Raw genomic sequence first — 19,810 nt, 5'->3', positions numbered from 1 at the left:
TTGGAGATATGGAAAAATTAAAACAAATGATGAATAACAACAACTCTGATCTGAGACAAGTCAGTCTCCTCTCTGGAGCTCTTTTCCTCATCTGCAAAAATGATCTCTTCTATGTTCATTTTAAATTGTTTGAATCTTCTATTATTGCTTATCTTTTCACGTTTGTGCGGCCCCCACAGTAGAATGGAGACCCCAGGAGACATTATTGTTGTTTGGGCCTTGTTCTTGAGAATCATGAGATCAGGAAGGTGATGCCATGACTTGTAAGGGAATCGGATTTAAGTGAGACAAGGCTGTGCAAATTCATCAGTCTCTCTTCCAGTAACAAGACCTGGATGACTGGAGATGGCCCCAGGCATTCAATATGATGAGCTGGGAAGGTGAGGGGTTAGAATCAAATGTCTAGGTAGCCACTTAACCAATCAGTGTGAGGGGAATGGACTTTGGGACATGAACTATATCATAAAGATGAATAAGGTGAATCCCAGCCATCTAGATTCACAAAACTCTTAAGGGCCACAAAGGCCAAAGGAATTGTAAAAGCTAGGATGTCTGGCCAAACTGTTAAGGATTACATTAGTCATTTCTTTCGGGACCTTAATTCCAAAGTAAAGATATTAGATTAAATTATTTCTGAGTCTTCTTATAGATCCAAATTCTGTGTTCTGGAGTCCTTTCTAGCTCTCAATTCTGTGTTCTGAGATTTGCTGCAATTCTGAATTCTCTGAATTCTAGAATTGTATGCTAGAAAATAATTTTTCCTTTATGAGCTGCTTCTCTTAAGGAAAAATGATTCTTCCCTTAATTCTCTGCCCAGATTGTCAAGACTCAAATGAGATAAAAGAATGTATTAAATTGCAGATGGTAGGCTCATCAAATTTTTAGATGACAGAGTTGAAAGGAATAATGAACACACTGAATGACAGTCATTGAGCTGTCTCCATAAGATGAAAAAGAGATAAATGTAAAGTCTTATGCTTGGTTCCAAAACTATCATCTTCAGAGGTATGAGATGTAGGAGGTGTGGCTAGATGGCATTTATTCTGAAAAAGATCTAGGCAAATTCAGTGTAAGTCAACAAAAAGATGTGGGGACAGATAAAACCAATGAGACCCTGAACCACATTAGGAGGGGATTAGCTTCCTGAAATAGGGAATAATGGTTCCACTGTATACAACTTCAGCCTAAGGCTTCACCTTGAATACGTTGTGTAGTTCTGAGCATCACAGTTTAAGAAGTTTAAGTTAAGTTAACATTGATATGACCCTGGGCAAGTCACTTAGCCCCAATTGCCTCAGGAAAAAAAAAAAGGACATTGATAAAGTTAAAATATTCAAGAGAAAGCAACCAGACTGGTGAGAAGTCTTTAGTCTATGATATATGAGGATGTTTAGTTTGGAATAATACTTGAGTTGGGGGGAAGAGAAATGTGATAGCTGATTTCAGGTATGTGAAATGCTATCATATAGAGGAAAGAAGAGATATTCTGTTTGTATCTAAAAAAACAAAGCCAAGAGTAATGGGTATAAGTTACCAAGAGGGCAATTTAGTTTGCTGGCAGGAATAACTTCCTAACAATTAGACTGCTTAAAAGCAGAATGGTCTCCTTCCTTGGAAGGTTTCAAGTTGTGGCTGGAAAAGCACTTCTAGTGAAGATATCTTTGGTGATTAGTTTGGATTGGCTGTTGAGTTAACCGACACTGATTGCATGAAAGTGTTATAAAAATGCCATATGAATGTAGAGATTATTATTATTAAGATGAATTCCCTGGGCTTCAGTTTCTCAGGCTGTGAAATGAGGAAGTTTGACTTAGATAATCTCTAAGGCCCCTTTTCATTTTGACATTCTAGAATCTGAAAAAGAAAACTCTATAGGATTCTAATTATTCTTTCCCTAGATTCTCCTCTGGTAGTCCTGCCGTTGGCTAGTCATGAAGTTCCTGAGCTCCTCAGCCATATACTTCTATGGCCACTCTGCTGTATTTTTCTGGGGGCTCTGTTCCTGGAGGACAGAGGAAGAGGCTGGAACCAGTCTGATAACTACTATCCAGTGCTCCTAGATTTGAGCCTCACAAGTGGATATCAGTCAGGAAGAACAGACAGAGTTTCTTCTTATTTTTCAGTTACCTTGGAGGTTGTAGTGAGGACTGAAGGCCATCCTGGGTTTTGTTGTATGGGTCACCTGGGCCAAAGAAGTGCCAGAATTTCTGGGGGCACTTTTAGCAACTTATTATCATTCAGGGGCTTTGAGGTAGGAGTCAGCATCAAAGCCCTTGATGATCTCAGGAGGTAAAGAATGGAGGCATAGATCCCAAAGTGCTGTTAATGCTTTATTGTAGCAGAAGAGGGGATCATAGAGGGAGAGAAACAGGACAACATCACCAGGATCCAGATGGTAGTAGAGCTGGTCAAGGAAGTGATGTGGCAGTCTAGGTGCTCCTAGAATGGTCAGTATCGGCTTCAGTTATTATCATCCCTGTTCTCTGTAATAGAAGTCACAGTCAGTCACCCCGCTGACCCTGAGCTAAAGCCAATAGCTAGTCCCCTTCCAGCTCCCTCTGCTGTCACATGGCTTCCACGATCAGCAATGTCACCTTCAGCATGAGACTTCCAATACTACCTTTACTATCAGTTGCTGCCATCATGCTTATCACTATGGCCATCAATATCATCATCATAATAAACTCACTATCATTGTAGTTCTTCACCCCATCACCCTTAGCAGCAACATCTCTTTTTCTAATCTTATTCCAGTGCCAGGTGGGCATTGAGTAAGTAGGTAATGGTCACTTACGGTAGTTGAGTTTGCAGGTCTTCAAACAGCATTCTACTGAGTCAAAATTGTTCCCATTGCCATTACAGCCAGTGTAGATGAACTCCTCGCAGATGCGAGAGGTTGTGTTGTAGTAGTAGCGACGAATGTTATTATCACAGTTGCCCCTCTGAGGTAAGAGCTGACATAAAGCTGGAACCAATTGGGATGGGTTCTCCAGGGAGTTCACTGGGTTTTGGTCTATGGAGGCAGAGAAGGAAGTCAGTGATTGGATGAGTTTGTAAATAATACCAAGTGGAGGCTGATTGACCACTCATTGGGGACATTATAGATAGAAATCATGATTTGGCTCAGTGTTGAACTGGGGATAATTTTAAGGATCCTTTTAAGTTCTGTTTTTAGATATGTGAATAGGTATTATGATGTACAACAATAAGTGGTTAAAGGACTTTTAAATACTTGACTAATGCCAATAGGATATGGATAGGAATAGGCTTGAATTTCATCAATTTTGAGGATTCCCAGGAAGGAAACTTTCTCTACCAATATAGGTCATCACTTTCTCTGAATTGGGCAACTAGGTCTCATAGTTATTAGAATTCCAGGCTTGGAATCAGGAAGACCTGAGTTCAAATCCAGCCTCACTTATTAGCTGTATAAGTCACTTAATCCTGTTTGCCTCCAATTCCTCTCTGTAAAATGAGCTAGAGAAGAAAAAGGCAAATCTTTCCAGTGTTTTTGTCAAGAAAATCCCAAATTGGGTCATGAAGAATTAACCACTTCTGACAAACTTCTCTAAAATTAATAACTCTTTGCTCTCAGCTAAATCTACCAAAGACTTCATGACTCCAAAAAGTAGGTGCTTAATAGCTATTTGTTGATTTAATTTGTTATTTGCATTTGAATAAGTAACAAGTATTTATTTGGTGTTAAGAAAAATAATATTCCTGGGTTGGGAGTCAGGATTCTTGGAGTTGAGTCCTAACTCTAACAGTAACTTCTTGTGTGATCTCATCTAAATCACTTCCCTTATCATCCATCAGCTCAGTTTCTTCATTTCTAGAATAAGGTGCTTGGGAGCAGATTATCTCCAACGTCCGTTCTGGACTGGACATTCTATGTTTTGAAATCCCTCCTAGATAATTTTGTTCTATGGTTTTTTTTTTCCCTTTTGGGGGCAAATTAAGAGACTTGCCCAGGGGTCACACAGCTAGTAAGTATTAAATGTCTGAGGCTGGATTTAATCTCTCCTCCTTTAGACTTCAGGGTGGATGTTCTTTCTATTGCACCATCTAGCTGCCCCTGTTCTATATTTTAAGATACCTTACAACTCTAATATCCTGTCTTGAAAGAGTTATTACTTTAGCACTGGAATGGATCATCAATCCAACCTTTTTCATTTTACACATGAAGGAACTGGAATCTAAGAATTTATAGTTATTGAGCCCAAAGAGTTATAGAACAGAAAGATGAAGCTGAACCCTCTGCCTCCTAATGATCTTCTAGAACTTGCACAGTGCTTCTGGCTCCTTCCAGAGCTAACATTCTATTGGCTGATTGCCATTCTACACTTTATAGTCTAAGATTCTCTACTCATTGTTCTGTATCTTTTTTTTAGGTTAACTATGTGCAGTTCTTTTTTTAATATTATACACACATACACACATGTATATATATATATATATATATATAGTTCCAAATTTTCTTATTCTCTCTCTCCATTCCCTCCCCCCAAGACAGCAAGCAATTCAATGTAGATTAAACATGTGAAATTCTTCTAAACATATTTCCATATTTGTCATGCTCCACAAGAAAAATCAGATCAAAAGGGGGGGGGGGGGAAACACTAGAAAAGAAAAAAAAAACCCAACAACATTCCATATCATAGGGACCTTGTCAACTCTATGACGACAGAATTTTAGAGTTGGGAAAGAATTTAACATTCTGTGATACTGTGGTATTATGATGACTTTTAAAGACTACAAGGTCTGGGCTGGTCTAAGCTTTTTGAATCTATAAAATGGCTTTGGACTAGGTGACCTCTAAAGTCCTTTCCTGCTCTAAATCTTTAATCCAATCATCCCAAGTGCCCATTTTCAGCAATATAGCTATAGGGAATTGGAAGACCAATTCCCTATAGTTTTGGCCAAGTAAAATGCACTCAATTATCCTCAGATAACTTCCCAGAGATTACCATGTAGTCTGGTTTGATTTCTGCAAATGGCCCCAACAAATTTCCTTTTAAATTTATAATTTATCAGATCTGGGAGAGATTTTAGAATATAGAATGTCAGAGCTGGAAGATAACCTAAGAAGTCATTTGGTCTAATTCCCTCACTTGACAAAGGTGAAAATGGACATTTAGAAAGAAGATGCCCAAATGCTAGTTTAAATGACTGCAACCCTAAATCTATGAACTCATGAACCCATTAAATCAGACGAGGACCCAGTTCTCCTGGGTCTCAGTCCAGTATTCTTCATATGGAACTGTTCTACTCTGAGTCCCTCTCAAATAATATTAACTTTATGGGTGAGAGTAGGATCTTAATGATCCCAGTGGTCGCCATGATTCCTTCTCTTGGGGAAGAGGATGCTACTTACCTAAAAGTTTTTCTGAGCTGGTCATGCCAGCCAGGCTGAGGGCAAAGCAGAGGGCAACGATGGTGAATTTCATGGTGCCACCAGTAGATAACACTTGACTAGTGGGTTCAAGCCCTTGGGGTTGGTTTTATATCCTCAATCAAAGCAGGGGAGAGAAGAGGGGAAACTATATCCTGGGGCAAGGTAGGTGGGGGATTGGCCATCATATGACGTGGAGGAGGAAATGTTCCCCATCTCCCACCCCCAGGCAAAAAAATTTTGGCAAGAGCAGTTCAGCCCATACCCTTGGGGTAGCTGGCAAGCCCTTGGCCCATGTAGCCTGGAGGGGCTGGGAATAGTTTGGGCAAACCCCACTGGCCAAATTCTCCTCTGGACTGCCCAAGTTTTTGTCTCATCTACAAGCTGGTATCATTTCTGAAGCTCCTGAAGGCTGGTATATGGAAGCACACTTGAATGGCATCTGGGTTGCCTTGACTTGGGACGTGAGGATGTCCAGAGGCAGAGGCAGATGCATATGATCAGAAGATAGTCTAACCCTGATGGCCTCTCTACCAAACCACTAAACTTCTCTGTTCCTTAATCTTTTTGTTTATTAAAGAGAATAATAGGATCTTTCCTATTTGCCTACTCAAATTTTTTGAGGTTCAAATGAGAGAGCAAATACTTGGTTTTTAAAATTTTTCTTTTTTTAATAAATCTTTTTATTTTCAAAACACATGCATAGTTTTCAACATTCACCCTCACAAAACCTTGTGTTTCACATTTTTTTTCTCCCTCCTTTCCCCTCATCCCCTCCCATAGATGACATGCAATCCAATATATGTTAAACATATGCAATTTTTCTATAAGTATTTCCACAATTGTGCATGCTGCACAAGGAAAGTCAAAATGAAAAAAATAAGAAAGAAAACAAAATGCAAGCAAACAACAACAAAGGTGAAAATACTATGTTGTGATCCACACTCAGTCCCCACAGTACTCTCTCTGGATGCAGATGGTTCTCTCCATCACAAGACCTTTGGAATTGTCCTGAATTATCTTGCTGTTGAAAAGAGCCATAAACATCAGAATTGGTCATCGTATAATCTTGGTGCCATGTACAGTGTTCTCTTGGTTCTACTCGCTTCACTTAGCATCACTTCATGTGAGTCTCTCCAGGCCTCTCTGAAATAATCCTGCTGATTGTTTCTTATAGAACAATAATATTCTATTACATTTATATACCATAACTTATTCAGTCATTCTCCAAAAGTTTCCAGTTTCTAGCCACTACAAAAAGGGCTGCCACAAACATTTTTGCACATGTGGGTCCTTTTCCCCCCTTTAAGATCTCTTTGGGATACAGTCCCAGTAGAAACACTGCTGGATCAAAGTTTCATAGCCCTTTGGGCATAATTCCAAATTGCTCTCAAGAATAGTTAGATCAGTTCACAACTCCATCAACAATGTATTGGTGTCCCAGTTTTTTTGCATCCTCTCCAACATTCATCATTATGTTTTCCTGTCATAGCCAATCTGAGAGGTAAAAACTTGAGGTTTTTGTTGTTGTTGTTGTTGTTTGTTTGTTTGTTTTTGTTTGCTGAAGCAATTGGGGTTAAGTGACTTGCCCAGAGTCACACAGCCAGGAAATGTTAAGTGTTTGAGGCCAGATTTGAACTTGATCCTCCTGACTTCAGGACTGGTTCTCTATCTACTATACCAACTAGCTACCCAAATATTTGACTTTTTAAAATGATCTAGAAGTATTAAGCTTCAAACCCCACATCTGATACTTATTGTGATTCTGGGAAAGTCCTTTAAATTCTGTGCTCTGGACAATTCTTAAAGACTTTAAATTGAAGAGAGATGCCATCTTACCTTGGTAAAAAGTATTCCCAATACTAATAAAATCACAAGTTCTTTCCATCTCCTCCAAATATTAGAGATTATTGTTAAAGTAACTCTCTAGGCTCCTTAGTTTCCCTTCTATAAAATGATGTGGTTAGACTAATCAATTTGTAAGATTCCTTCCAGTTCTAAATTCTGTTTCATGGGTCTCTCCTGGATGTATAGATATATTTTTAATTCAGTTTAAAGAACATAAAGCATTATGTGTAGATGTAAATTCAATAATGCCTTCAACATTGAACAATAAATGTTTAAATAAATCATGTCAACCTAAGAATACCTACTTGCTGGTCATATACTGACTCAAGAAAATCATGTATTAACATTATGTTTTATTGTAATTTTTGTCTGTTTTATGCAAAAGTTTTAAGCTGATACAGCCATACTGGGGAGTATTGTGGGCACATGTGGGTTGAATGGCTGAATGTTTGTCGCCTCTGTTCTAGAATAATCAAGCTTCACCGAGAAACATAACTGAGGGGCATCCCATGATCATAGATAATTGCCAGGAAACAAGGGGCAAAAAATTGAAGCCTTCAGGTTTCATGCTGATCCAGGAGAATATAAGTTCTTTTGAAGGGCAGGAAGTAGCATGATATGATAGACAGGAGAACCCTCCAGTCCTAGGCTTCTATCTTCTGTGCATTATTTCCTGCCTGTGTGAGCCTCTGTAAGTCTTTTTTTTTTTTTTTTTTTTTTAATTTGATTCACTTGACTTCCTCGTTTGAAAAACAGGGGACTCCAGGATAATAGCTTTAAAGCTAGAAGGGATCTACGAGATCATCATTTAACAATTGGGGAAACTGAACAGCAAGGTGCTGGTAAATGTTTAACTGTAATGAGCTGAGGTGTGAGTTGATGCACTGAGGTCCCAAGTACATGAGGCTAAATAGTAATTGGACTATACTCTATTAATATACATGATTGGATAAAGAATGGTCCCTGCCCACTCTCTGTGCAAGTCCTGATGTGTTGTACAGGAAATGACGATTTTGGTGGGTGGAGGCAGAGAGAGACAGGAAGAGAAGCTGGGAGAGATTGGGCCTGGGTTCCTTTCTCCTAGCTGCTGGTCGTGTGGCTGCGGTTCTAGCTAGCTTCTTGACTCAGCTGCACACATTGCTATCGCCGATTCTCTTCCACCTCCGATCCTTCTTCACTGAGAATAAAGACTGACGATTTTCCCCTAACCTGAACTCCGGACTCCTGCTGATTTAAAAATACACAGTCTTCACATTTAACCACTAGCTCGCCATGATATCTGAATTCCTACTCTTTGCCAGTAAATAACTGGATAAACCATTTCATTTTTCTCAGCCTCAGTTTCTTTTTCTGTAAAAAAGAGATAACAACCCCTGCTCTTTTCCTTCTCAGGATTGCTGTGAAGAACAAATGAAGCGATGGATGGGAAGGCACTTTTGAAAAGCTTCCAAATTTAATGTTTTAAAGAATTAAAATCTACTTTTGCTAAGAAAAACTTCTAATAAAAATATCTAAAGTTAAATGTTTTAAAGAATTAAAATATATTTTTTGCTAAGTAAAGCTTCCAACCTCTAGACACACATGGAATGATGCCCAAGGGGGACTGGTACATGTGTCCTCTGACCTGGAGGCTTTTCCTGGAACATGACCTCCAGACAGGGAGGGTAGAGAAGGGTATGGTGGAAGAAGAGATGGTTGGAGGGGATATACAAGTCTAGATCGGGCCAGGATAGAGGAGACATATCAATACAAGTCATCAGGTCTTCATTTGGTGGATGAGGAAGCTAACTTGGGTCTTTTGACTCTAACCCCAATCTTCTGTCCAAGAAACCCTGATACTTGGTGTCCAGCAATTCCCAGAACCTGCCTCAGGCCCTGGGAAGTTCTGGATGGGTGGAAGCTATTTCATCATAAAGCCCAGGGGTCCTGGGAAACTGCCCAATAGTCTCACTGAATGGAGAGCCAGATTTCCCCATCCCCCATCCCCATCCTTCTCAGGTCCCAGTCCCACTAGCGCCTGGCTGGGATCACCTCCAAGGTTTCTCTTAGTGTATGTTGGCACATATCCTTGGGGGGGAAAGGGCAGTGGCAAACCCTAACTGAAGGTTGTAGAAATGTGTTTCCCCAGCCTGCAGGGTTCCATTGTCACTTTGGCCTCCCTATCCCTATTCCTCTTTTTGTCCAAGGCTGAGCAAGGTATCTCTGCTCCCCCCTTGGAGGGGGGAGATTTGGTATTGGAGATGAGGGACATATGCTCACTCATTGTCTAGCTGGCATTCCAGTGGCTCCCCAGGAACTCTGAAGACTTCTTAGCCTCCCATACAAGCCATAAATTGAGCACTCTGCCAGACCCTTGGTTCCTTAAATAAATCCTTTTGGCAGTATTTATGGGATTAAAATCCATACCAGTTCCTGGATATTGGGACAAACTGTTCAAGGCTCATTATAATTGCTGACATTTATTTAGCACTTTGTGGCTAACAAAATGACTTTATACTAGCTATTAATTTCATCTTTACAAAAATCCTATCTTGCAGGCAGTACAAATAGTATTCCCACCATCCCTCTCCTGTTTATATTATCCAAACTTTGTAAAAGAAAAAAACTGAGACTCTGAGAGACTGAATGATCTGTCAGTTACACAGCTGCTCAGTGGGATGGAGCAAAGACTTGATGCTCAAGGAAGTGCTTTTTAAACTACTACATTACCCTTGTGCAGCTCCCTGAGCATATGCTGAGTTTACCCTGTGTGCCTCGCCCTGTGCTCAATGCTGTGGGAAATAGGAAGAAGTAAGAGATGCTTTTCCCATGCTTAGGGAGCTCCTCTTCTCGCCTAGGAGGGAGAGTATAGAGTTATAGTTAACCAGAGTCCAGAGGCAACATAGATTACCTAGTCCAACCCTCTTATCTTAAAAAGAATAAGTTTTATGATGAATATGGAAATATGTTTAGAAGAATTGCATGTGTGACCTATATCAACTTGCTCATTGTCCTGAGGAGGGAGGGGGAAAGAGGGAGAAAAATTCCAAACATAAGGTTTTGCAAAGATGAATGCTTGCATGTATTTGGAAAAAGAAAATGCTATTAAAAAAAAAAAAAAGAATAAGCTTCATTGATTTTTTGTTGTTTTTACATTATAGTCATTGCTGGATACCCCACCCTTCTTCCTGAGACTCCTTCAATTGAATCCTTTCTTGTATCTTTTTTTTCCCCTTGAGGCAATTGGCGTTAAGTGACTTGCCCAGGATAACACAGGTAGGAAGGGTTAAGTGTTTGAGATCAGATTTGATGTTCAGGTCCTCCTGACTTCAGGGCTGATGCTTTAAACCACTCTAATCCACTGCACCACCTAACTACCCTGAATCCTTTCTTGTACCAATAAAAACACTCATATAAATAAACTATCACAGGGACTGTATCTAACAAAACTCTTCCCTCCCAATCCCCAGCTTCTCTGGGAGAAGCAGGAGGTTGTTTTCTTTTTTAAGATTTTGGAGACATTTTTTTAATTTTAAAAAATTATTCAGAGTTTGACTTCCCTTCCCTAATCTTTTAATCTACTTTATTTTAATTACTTATGTATATTCTTCTAGTTCTGATTCTTTCATCCTACTTTACTGCAGGTAAATCTTTTGATATTCTCTGAATTTGTTGTGTTTGTCCTTTAACACTGAACAATAATACTCATCTCCTCATCTTGAGGCATTGTAATATGGCAGATAGCAGCATCCACCTCAGAGTCAGGAAGAGTGGGGGAAGGATGGAATTCATTCCAGCCTCCATGAGGCACATTGGCTGTGTGGTCTTCAGCAAGCCAATTGACCTTAGTTCCTCCAGCAACTTTCTAAAACTCTAGGCTAAGTTTAAGAGAAAATATGGATCTGCATTGGAAGAGAAAGTTCCTTAAGAAAGCTTCCTACTCCCTAGCCTGCATATACACAATCTGTTCAGCCGCTCCCCAATGAATGAGCACTTATTAATCTCTTCTTTCATTTTACAAAGGAGAAAAATGAGGATCAAAGAGGAGATTTGCTTTAAAGGTCACACACCAGTCTGGACTAGAACTCAGGTTTCCTGACCCCCATCCTAATGTTCTGGCTAAATTCTATTAGAGGTACAGAGTTGGATTCAAGAATCAGGATGTCAAGGTTTTGGATTTAATTCTGCCCTTGACTTGATCTGTGTCTCTAAACAGGTCAGTTATCTCTCTGGGCTTTAGTTTCTTCATCTGTAACATCACTGTCTATATATCACTATATATCTATATATATAGATACACGTATGTATCACAATTTCATTTATATATAATCTCATATGTGTGCTTATCTATAGAATTAATAATTTCATAATAATACATTAATATTGTGCCAATATAATTTGATATTATATTAATAATAGTTATTATTAATAATATGACATAAATATTACATATAATTAATTATACAAAAGAATATGTAATTGTATTTCAGGACAGCTAAGTGGCACAGTGGATAGAGGACCAGTTCTGGAGTCAAGAAGATTCATTTTCCTGAGTTCAAATCTGGTCTCAAACTCTTCCTAGCTGTGTAATCCTGACAAATCACTTGACCTTGTTTGCCTTAGTTTCCTTATTTGTAAAAGGAGCTAGAGAAGGAAAAGACAAAACATTCCAATATCTTTGCCAAGAAAACCCCAAATAGGGTCACAAAAAGGCAGACATGATTGAAAAATCACTGAATAACAAAGTAGAAAATTATATATTATACCATGCATAGTTTATAGGATTCTATTTTATTTTAGCATTGTTTTTAATTTGTGTTATTATGGTTATTTTTTGTGTTATTTTTTTAGTTCTGCTTATTTCGAATTACATCACACATATACTAGTTTGTTCAATCATTTTCTAACTAATGTACTAATTATCTAAGTAATGAAACTTCAGTAATAGTTTGGGTTTTTTGGGGGTAGGACGACCAGTACTACTATGAATATTGCAGTGTTTTTTGAACATATATAAGAGGTTCAAGATAACTACAAAGACCCTAAGGTCATGAGAGTGTAATAGCAGAAGATTATGAGTTTTCTGTAATGTCATTTCTATTGATAAAAATCATAGCTGTAAATGATGTTGAACCATTTGATAGTGTTGAACACTTATTTTCCTAGGGCTTCAGTAGAAAGATCCAGTAGATGTAGGTCTTTTAAGGAGATGCAATGCCTAAAGTCAGTGGCCAGGTCATAAATCCCCAGGCATCTCTTTCCTGGACAATGGTTGTGTAAGAGTTGTGCTGGAAGTAGGGTTGCTGGTGGTGGTGGGACTACTATTTCTGGTGTTTTGGGGCTCAGGGCACTGGATAATCTATGAGAAAAGATGGAAGTTGAAGTGGGTGGCAGCAGTTTGATCCACTTGGCCCATTTCTTGCCTTATTGATGTTAATTGGTTGGCAGATAGAATTATTGATTTTTTTCTTTATAGCGATTGCTCCCTTGTATGTTGGCCTCAGGGGCTTGGCTGGGAAAAAGGCTGGTGGTTTGCAAGGTACTGATATTCCTAGGGCCTCTCCTCCAAGAATATTTTCATTTTAGTAGGCAACTATGAGAGCCAAAAATGATTTCAAACCTCAAAAGAAACAAACAATAACAGATGGGAAGAGGAGATAGTTTTGGACAGATGGCATTACTTGAAATCTCCCAGATCATATTAAGTATATCTGTTTTCCCTACAAATAAGAGTAGGCCTAAAACCAGGAGGTGGGACTTAGGAGTAGGATCACTACCTTCCCTTTCCCCCCAATACTTCTCCCTGGACCAGATGAGATAGCAAAGTATCACCCAAGAGGCAGGATGGTCTAATAGAAACTGCATGAACTTGTAGTAAGAAACTCTGACACCTCCTACTTACGTGACCTTGATGCTCTGGATTAAGCCTTACTCAGGTTGGTCTAGACTGGGAAAAAAATGAACCAACAGACCATGTAACATTTTTAAAAAGAGGTTCACTTAACAATCCATGAAATGATATTCAGCAAGGATTCAACATGGGTTTCAGTTGAGCACAGCTTCTCCTCCTTTGTATTGGCCATGAATGGGGCGTGTCCAGAAGCCCTTGACTTTGTGTACTGGACTTTTGTATTTAAGCAACGGAAGAAAGGGCAACTAGGTGATGCCATAGTGTACAAAGCGCAAAGACTCATTTTCCTGAATTCAAATGCAGCTTCAGACACTCTGTGTGATCCTGGGCAAGGCACTTCGCTCTGTTAGCCTCAGTTCCCTCATCAGTAATGAGCTGGAGAAGGACATTGCAAATCACTCCAATTTTTTGCCAAGAAAACCCTCAAATAGGGTCAACAAAGAGTCAGATACAATTTGAATGACATAAACAAACGCAGAAAGATCCCATAGTACTGAAACCCTTGTCACCTGGACCAGTGAAGCCTCCAAGATGGTTTGCTAATGTTGAACCTACAACACTGGAGAAATCAGAACTTCTCTGAACATGTTTCCTTTTCAATTGTTATATTTAAATTGCTAATGTGAAAAGTTGCAAAAGATATGCAGCCCACCTTTGAGGATGAATCTTGGCTTTCTGGATCAGCAGCTTTGGAAGCTGCTCTTCTCCTTGGAAGCTATTTCTCACTTCCAGGGTGTGGTCCCCTGTGTAAAATCAGTCTTCAGGGTCACCACTTCCTCAGAGCTCATACTGAGTATGTCATAATGATGTGCCAAGGGGCAAAGCTGACCTCTCCAGCCCTACCTCCACCTGCAGGAATTTGTCCAATTTCACTTAGTCTAACACTAAGCAATTACTTAGCATTGCAGGCCATAAGACAAATGGCTGCTTTGGTCACCTCCCTATCTGGCTCTGCTCTGTGGAAATATGACCACTTAGTATTTAGCAAATGTTGCATATTTTAACTAATATATGTGAGTCATTCTGCACACTCACCTGCCCTGCCTATGCCCAACCACCTATTCACATGCATCCTCCACACACACCGACACACACATACACACACATACACACACACACACACATACACAGAGATATGAGTAAAATGAAAGTTTGGGAGGTGAGCAGTCCCTTTTCCACCCGCAGGCAGTTAGTAGCTTTCTAGGGAATTGGCCACTAGAATCAATAGTAAGCAGGACAAGGACAAAGGTCGGAGGAGCTGTTTTCCAGAAATTATGCAGAGTAGGGAGAAATTGGTGGTAGCTTGCACAGCATACAATATTCCTTCTTCCTCCTTGGTCAAGTAGTTATCTATGCTCAAAGAATAGCCTAATTTACCTCCTAGAAAAGAAGATAAAGGAACTCTAAGAATGACTTTATGAAATATTCTTAAAAAAAAAAGACTTTCAATGTAAAAATACAGAAGAATCTTGAGAGAGGATTTTTTCATTTTTTAAAAGTTATATTTTATTTTTTTCTCCAACAACATGCAAGGACAGTTTTTAACATTCATTTTTAAAAAAACTGAGTTCAAATTTTCTCTTTCCCCTTTCCCCCTCTCCTTTCCTGAGATGAAAGCAATTTGATATAAGTTTTACATGTTCAATCATGCAAAACATGTTACCATATTAGTCATATTGTGAAGGAAGACATAGATCAAAAGGGAAAAAACATGAAAATAATCCAAAAAGTGAAAAATAATATGGTTTAATATGCATTCTGACTCCATCAATTTTTTTTTGGAGGTGACATTTTTCATCATGAGTCCTTTGGAATTGTCTTAAATCATTGTATTAAGGAGAATAGCTAAGTTATTCATAATTGATCATCAGAGGAGAATATATATATATTTTATTTTGCTTGTTCAATCTCATGAGGGTTTGTTTGTTTGTTTGTTTGTTTGTTTGTTTGTTTTTGGTGGAAAAAGAAGTTGAGGCAATTGGAGTTAGGTGACTTGCCCAGATTCACACAGCTAATAAGTATCTGAGGCATGAGTTGAACTCAGATGCTCTGGACTCTAGGGCTGATGTTCTCACTGTGCTACCTAGCTGCCCTGTCATGAGTTTTTAAAAATTCAATTTTTAAAAATTTTCAGTTCTGAATTCTTTCCCTCTCAATTCCCTGTCCCTTACATTAAGGATTAAACAAGGGGGGAAAAAAAAAAAAACAACAATCTGTAACAAACCTGTATAGTCAAGTAAAAGTAAAAATCTCTTTGATCATGTTAAAATGAATGATGCCTCAATCTAACCACAACTTCTCTATCTGGAACTGGAGGAGTGTTTTATCATCTAAGACAGGGGAATCTTAACCTTTGTCAAGAGATTGGGAGGTAAATGAACAGATAGAAAGGAGAAAGATTAGAAGAACAACCAGGGGACACTTGGGAAGGAGCAATAGCTTTCTGATATGGACTAGCTGGACCCTCTGAGGAGAAAGCAGCCTCCTCAGAAGAACCTCTAAGGGAATGATAATGTGGACCCACAGACTCCTTCAGGGGAAATACTATCTAGTAATGTACAGATGAAGAGGAGAACAGTAGTATTGTTTAGTAACTTCCTATGGAGGGATAGTAGAGCAGCTATGTGTGTACCCTATAATAATAATATCTTCCTGGGATATGGACCAAGGGCTTAATGGGGAGCTTCCCCTAATTTATCAAACCTAATGATTATTCTCCACTTTGGGTGATTCTTTTGGGGACAAATGATAGATATTGCTAGAAGTCTTTGAAAGATATTGCTAAAGAAATCTTCTGCAACACTTAAGACCTTAGGGGCATGGGTTTTTGGTTTGCTACAGAATGAAGATTAGGATTTCAGAAGAGAAAAATAAACCTTAGAAGTGAACAAATGGTTAGGAAAATAGTGTCTCAGAAGAATATTTGGGTTTCTGAACTATAGCTGAAGTATATGATAAACAAGCTTTTGGTCAGGGATAGAGTGCATGCAATAAGGAATGGCAAAATGTATTTTCCTAGAGTATTAAAAAGACAATAAAAAGGATATAAAAAGGACATTAAATTAAATAGAAATGGGGGAGGATAAATTAGTCTACATATATCTACTTATCAGATACCCCATAGAATAGCTATGTAAAAAAAACATTGTGTATATGGCACTAGATGTTTGTAAACAAGTAAATAAATATGGGTAACAAAGTACAAAAGTAATATGGGTAAATGGGTAAATAACTAAATAAATATGGGTAACAAAGTAACAAAGGTACTAGGGATTCTAATTCAAAGATTTACATTTAACATAAATAGTATCACTAACATTTGAGACGAGACCTATAAATAGTTATATTTCTGAAACAGTGTATCTTCTTTAAAAGCAACAGGAGAGAGAAATGGAGGTGAGATAGAATAGCATTGCACATTTAGAAGTTATCTTTAGATAGAGGAACTGATTTTTTGAATACTGCCCAACTCCAACATAAAGTTTGTAATGTACTCACAAGGTTTTGAGCTAATTGTAAAGACGTGGTTCCTTTAGGATGTGTGAACCTTTTCTTTGATGTAATTTAGGGAAGCAACTTCCTTAGATCATCATGACTTTAGTTATCCCTACGGACAGAGTTCACATGTTAGAGATTGAACTCCCTAAGACTTTGTGGAAGAGACAGGGAGTTTTCTCTCAGCCTCATCTAATTATTCAAGAATTTATAAGTTTGAGATAATTCAAGGCACAGTTGAGAGGGCAGAGATATACATTCCAGACAGACAAAATACAGGAAGGGTAGAAGCAGCTCCAAGGAAGATCTGGAAACAGATAGGAGAGTCAACCATAGATTCAAAAAAGAGAACTAGTCTTGAATATTAAGAATTGGGCTATTGGGAGGAGTAGATCTTAAGAAAACTGATTCTAGAAACAACCATCAGTGATGTACAAAGAAAAGAGGTCCTACAGAACTAGGAGTTGAGTTGTCTTTGCCACAAATGTATACTTCCTGAAGATAATCTTCTTAAGACATTTCATTACCACTGTATTCTAAGTGTGAATCTAATCTGCCCATGAATGATGTGCCTTAGTAAAAAAAAATGTACCCCAGCTTTGTGGGAGGATTTTTTAGGTACTATTTTTACTATGCTATCTTTGTAAATGTTTATATTGAGAGTTAATTGTGTCTACTGACTGGTTGAGGGGAAATCACAACTCTATCTTGTGAAGAAAGAAGAACAGCATGATCTTGATGAGGTCTAGATATAGGGTACCTAAGAGAAATTAGGGTTTAATTGAGGTCTAGTGGCAGGTTTGGGATACAGGGAGTCAAATGGAGCTCCCCTGCAACCCCATTGGATTCAGCACAAGAATATTGAATTAAATGAAGTCTAGTAGAGGTGCAAGAATTCCCAATAAAGGAATTTATTGGCCTGAAAAGCTAGATTGATAAAAGAGATTTATTATGGGGTTTGGAAGTAAGGTTAAAGTATAGTTAAGGAAATAGGTGAAGGTAGAGATAAGAGGACACCAGAAACAGGGTTCCAGTGGACAGAGATCCCTGGGATGCCAGGCTGACATATTTGGAACCTCTGCAAAGAGAGGGTCCCAGCTTGGCTCTTTTATAATGAGAGATTTAGCTAGAGGGGCCTGTGGGTAGAGTCCCAAGTTGGCTCAGGTTTGACAGGCCCCAATCTTCTATTGGAATTCAAAGAGATCAGGATTTGTGAATCAAAAGGTCCTGGGTTGATCAACTAGGAGGGGCTGGGAATCAGAAAGAAAGGAATGTCAATTTTTAAAGGGATCACACCTGCATCAGTCTGATGTGTTCTTTAGAGTTTTGGAGAATAGATTTCGAAGTTTTCAGGGAAAGGATAGACAAGTTCCCTAAGACTTAGAATTACTTTGCCTACCATGACAAATCCAGGAGCTAAGGATGGTTTTTACATTTTTTTTAGTTACAATAAAACTCTATTTAAAAATATTAAAAAAAAAAAAAACAAAACTATTCCTAGCTCATGGGTGGGACAAAAACAGGTAGAAGGCTGGATTTAGTCTGTGGGGGTTTGTTGACTTCTGTTGCTTTATTGTTATTATTGTTCTGTCTTGTCCAAGTCTTTATGACCACATTTGGGGTTTTCTTGCCAAAGATACTAGAGTGGTTTGCAATTCCCTTCTCCTGCTCATTTTACAGATGGGGAAATTGAGGCAAACAGGGTTAAATAGTTTGTTCAAGGTCATATAGTTAGTAAGTAGCTGAAGCCAGATTTGAACTCAAGAAGATGGATCTTCCTGACTTGCAACCCAGTATGATGTCTAAAATTCTATAGCTTGGAGAGGGGGAAAGTTCTTAATAATGAAATTCTAAAGACACAAAAAGAAATCATTCCAAGGAGAAGGGGAAAAGGGAATTGTCGACAGAGACTAACGTAATTCTATGAGGAATGCATAGATTTAAAGAAGACACATATAGAAGATGGAAACAAGGGACAGTAATGAAACATGACTGCTATGGCATCAATAGTGCTAAAGCTCAGGATGAGTTAAAAATGGTGAGAAAAGTGAAGATAATAAAAAAGGCTTTAAAAACTATATTGCAGAGAAGACAAATGACCAAAGATGGAATAAAATTCATGGTAGAAAGGATAATGATAAAGAATGATGGTGAGAGCATTTCTCCATTTTAATTTGCTTAGGGTGATTCCATTCTAGAGCCTGCACTCCTGAGTGGTGAATCCTTGGCTGGGATTTCCTAGTCATTGCCACTTTATTCCTAGCTCTCCACTTACTTGCTTTTGAAGAGTTCAAGTCATAGAATCACAGAGTCTTGAAGCTGAAAATGACTTCAGAGACCATCTAGTTCAATTTATAGAAGATAAAGAATTCATTCTATGATATCCAAACTTCCCTTTGAAAACTCCTCATGTAGAGGAGCCTCTAAAGGTAGTCTTTTCTTTTTTTTCTTTAAGGATCTGATTGTTAGGAAAATCCTTCCATGAAAGCCAATTGACTATCCTGTACAAGCTACCTCCTTGTTTCTGATTCCAGCCTTTGGGAAGAACTGATTTCCTCCTAGAGTATAAATCCAGAACCAGACCAAAGTATAATATCAAATCAGCCAAATCTTTCTCAGTCAGGAAAGAATACCAGACTGAATGTTATTGGTCGAGCCCCCAAAACAACCTATTCAGAAGTAAGAGAGAAAAGGTTCATTTTATAGAACAAATATTAGAATTTCAGATTCAGAGCTGGAATAAAAAATTCTGGAATTAACTTCAAATATGTTCTCCAATTAATTTTTTTTGTTTTTGGCAGAGGCAATTGGGATTAAGTGACTTGTCCAGGGTCATAGTCAGGAACTGTTAAGTGTCTGAAGTCAAATTTGAACTCAGGTCCTCCTGACTTCAGAGCTGGTGCTCTATCCACTACCCAACTAGCTGCCCCCCAGATTAATTTTTTAAAGACAAATTTAGTTAGTATAAGTCCTTTTAGGAAGAGGTTTACCACTTTCCTGAAGGTTAGGGAAAGAAAAATCATTCGAGATTGACTTTGATGGATAGAGATGCTGGGACACTGGATACTAATGAAGAAATCCAGAGTAGGATAAAGGATTTCACCTGGACAATTCCTCTTATTTTTCCTGGCTTCCTTATTTTCCTAATTATTCTTGGGAACCAATAAAATGACCATTAGTTTCTA

The 19,810-nt window shown here is 38.5% G+C and overlaps 1 protein-coding gene across 1 annotated transcript; it reads right to left on the bottom strand.

The window, feature by feature from the left end:
• Positions 1-2,317: 2,317 nt before the first annotated feature.
• On the bottom strand, positions 2,318-5,486 carry SPINT3 (serine peptidase inhibitor, Kunitz type 3). Its single transcript, XM_003757762.4, has 3 exons — positions 5,375-5,486; positions 2,795-3,013; positions 2,318-2,483 (listed from the first exon to the last, which is right to left on the bottom strand). Exons 1-3 carry the CDS (start codon positions 5,445-5,447, stop codon positions 2,461-2,463), a joined length of 315 nt encoding a protein of 104 aa, XP_003757810.2. The 5' UTR covers positions 5,448-5,486; the 3' UTR covers positions 2,318-2,460.
• Positions 5,487-19,810: the final 14,324 nt, after the last annotated feature.

The sequence above is a fragment of the Sarcophilus harrisii genome, chromosome 2 (genome assembly GCF_902635505.1).
Source record: "Sarcophilus harrisii chromosome 2, mSarHar1.11, whole genome shotgun sequence".
NCBI classification, from domain to species: Eukaryota; Metazoa; Chordata; class Mammalia; order Dasyuromorphia; family Dasyuridae; genus Sarcophilus; species Sarcophilus harrisii.
Note: the sequence above shows the minus strand (reverse complement) of the source record. Positions and strands in the feature narration are given on the sequence as shown.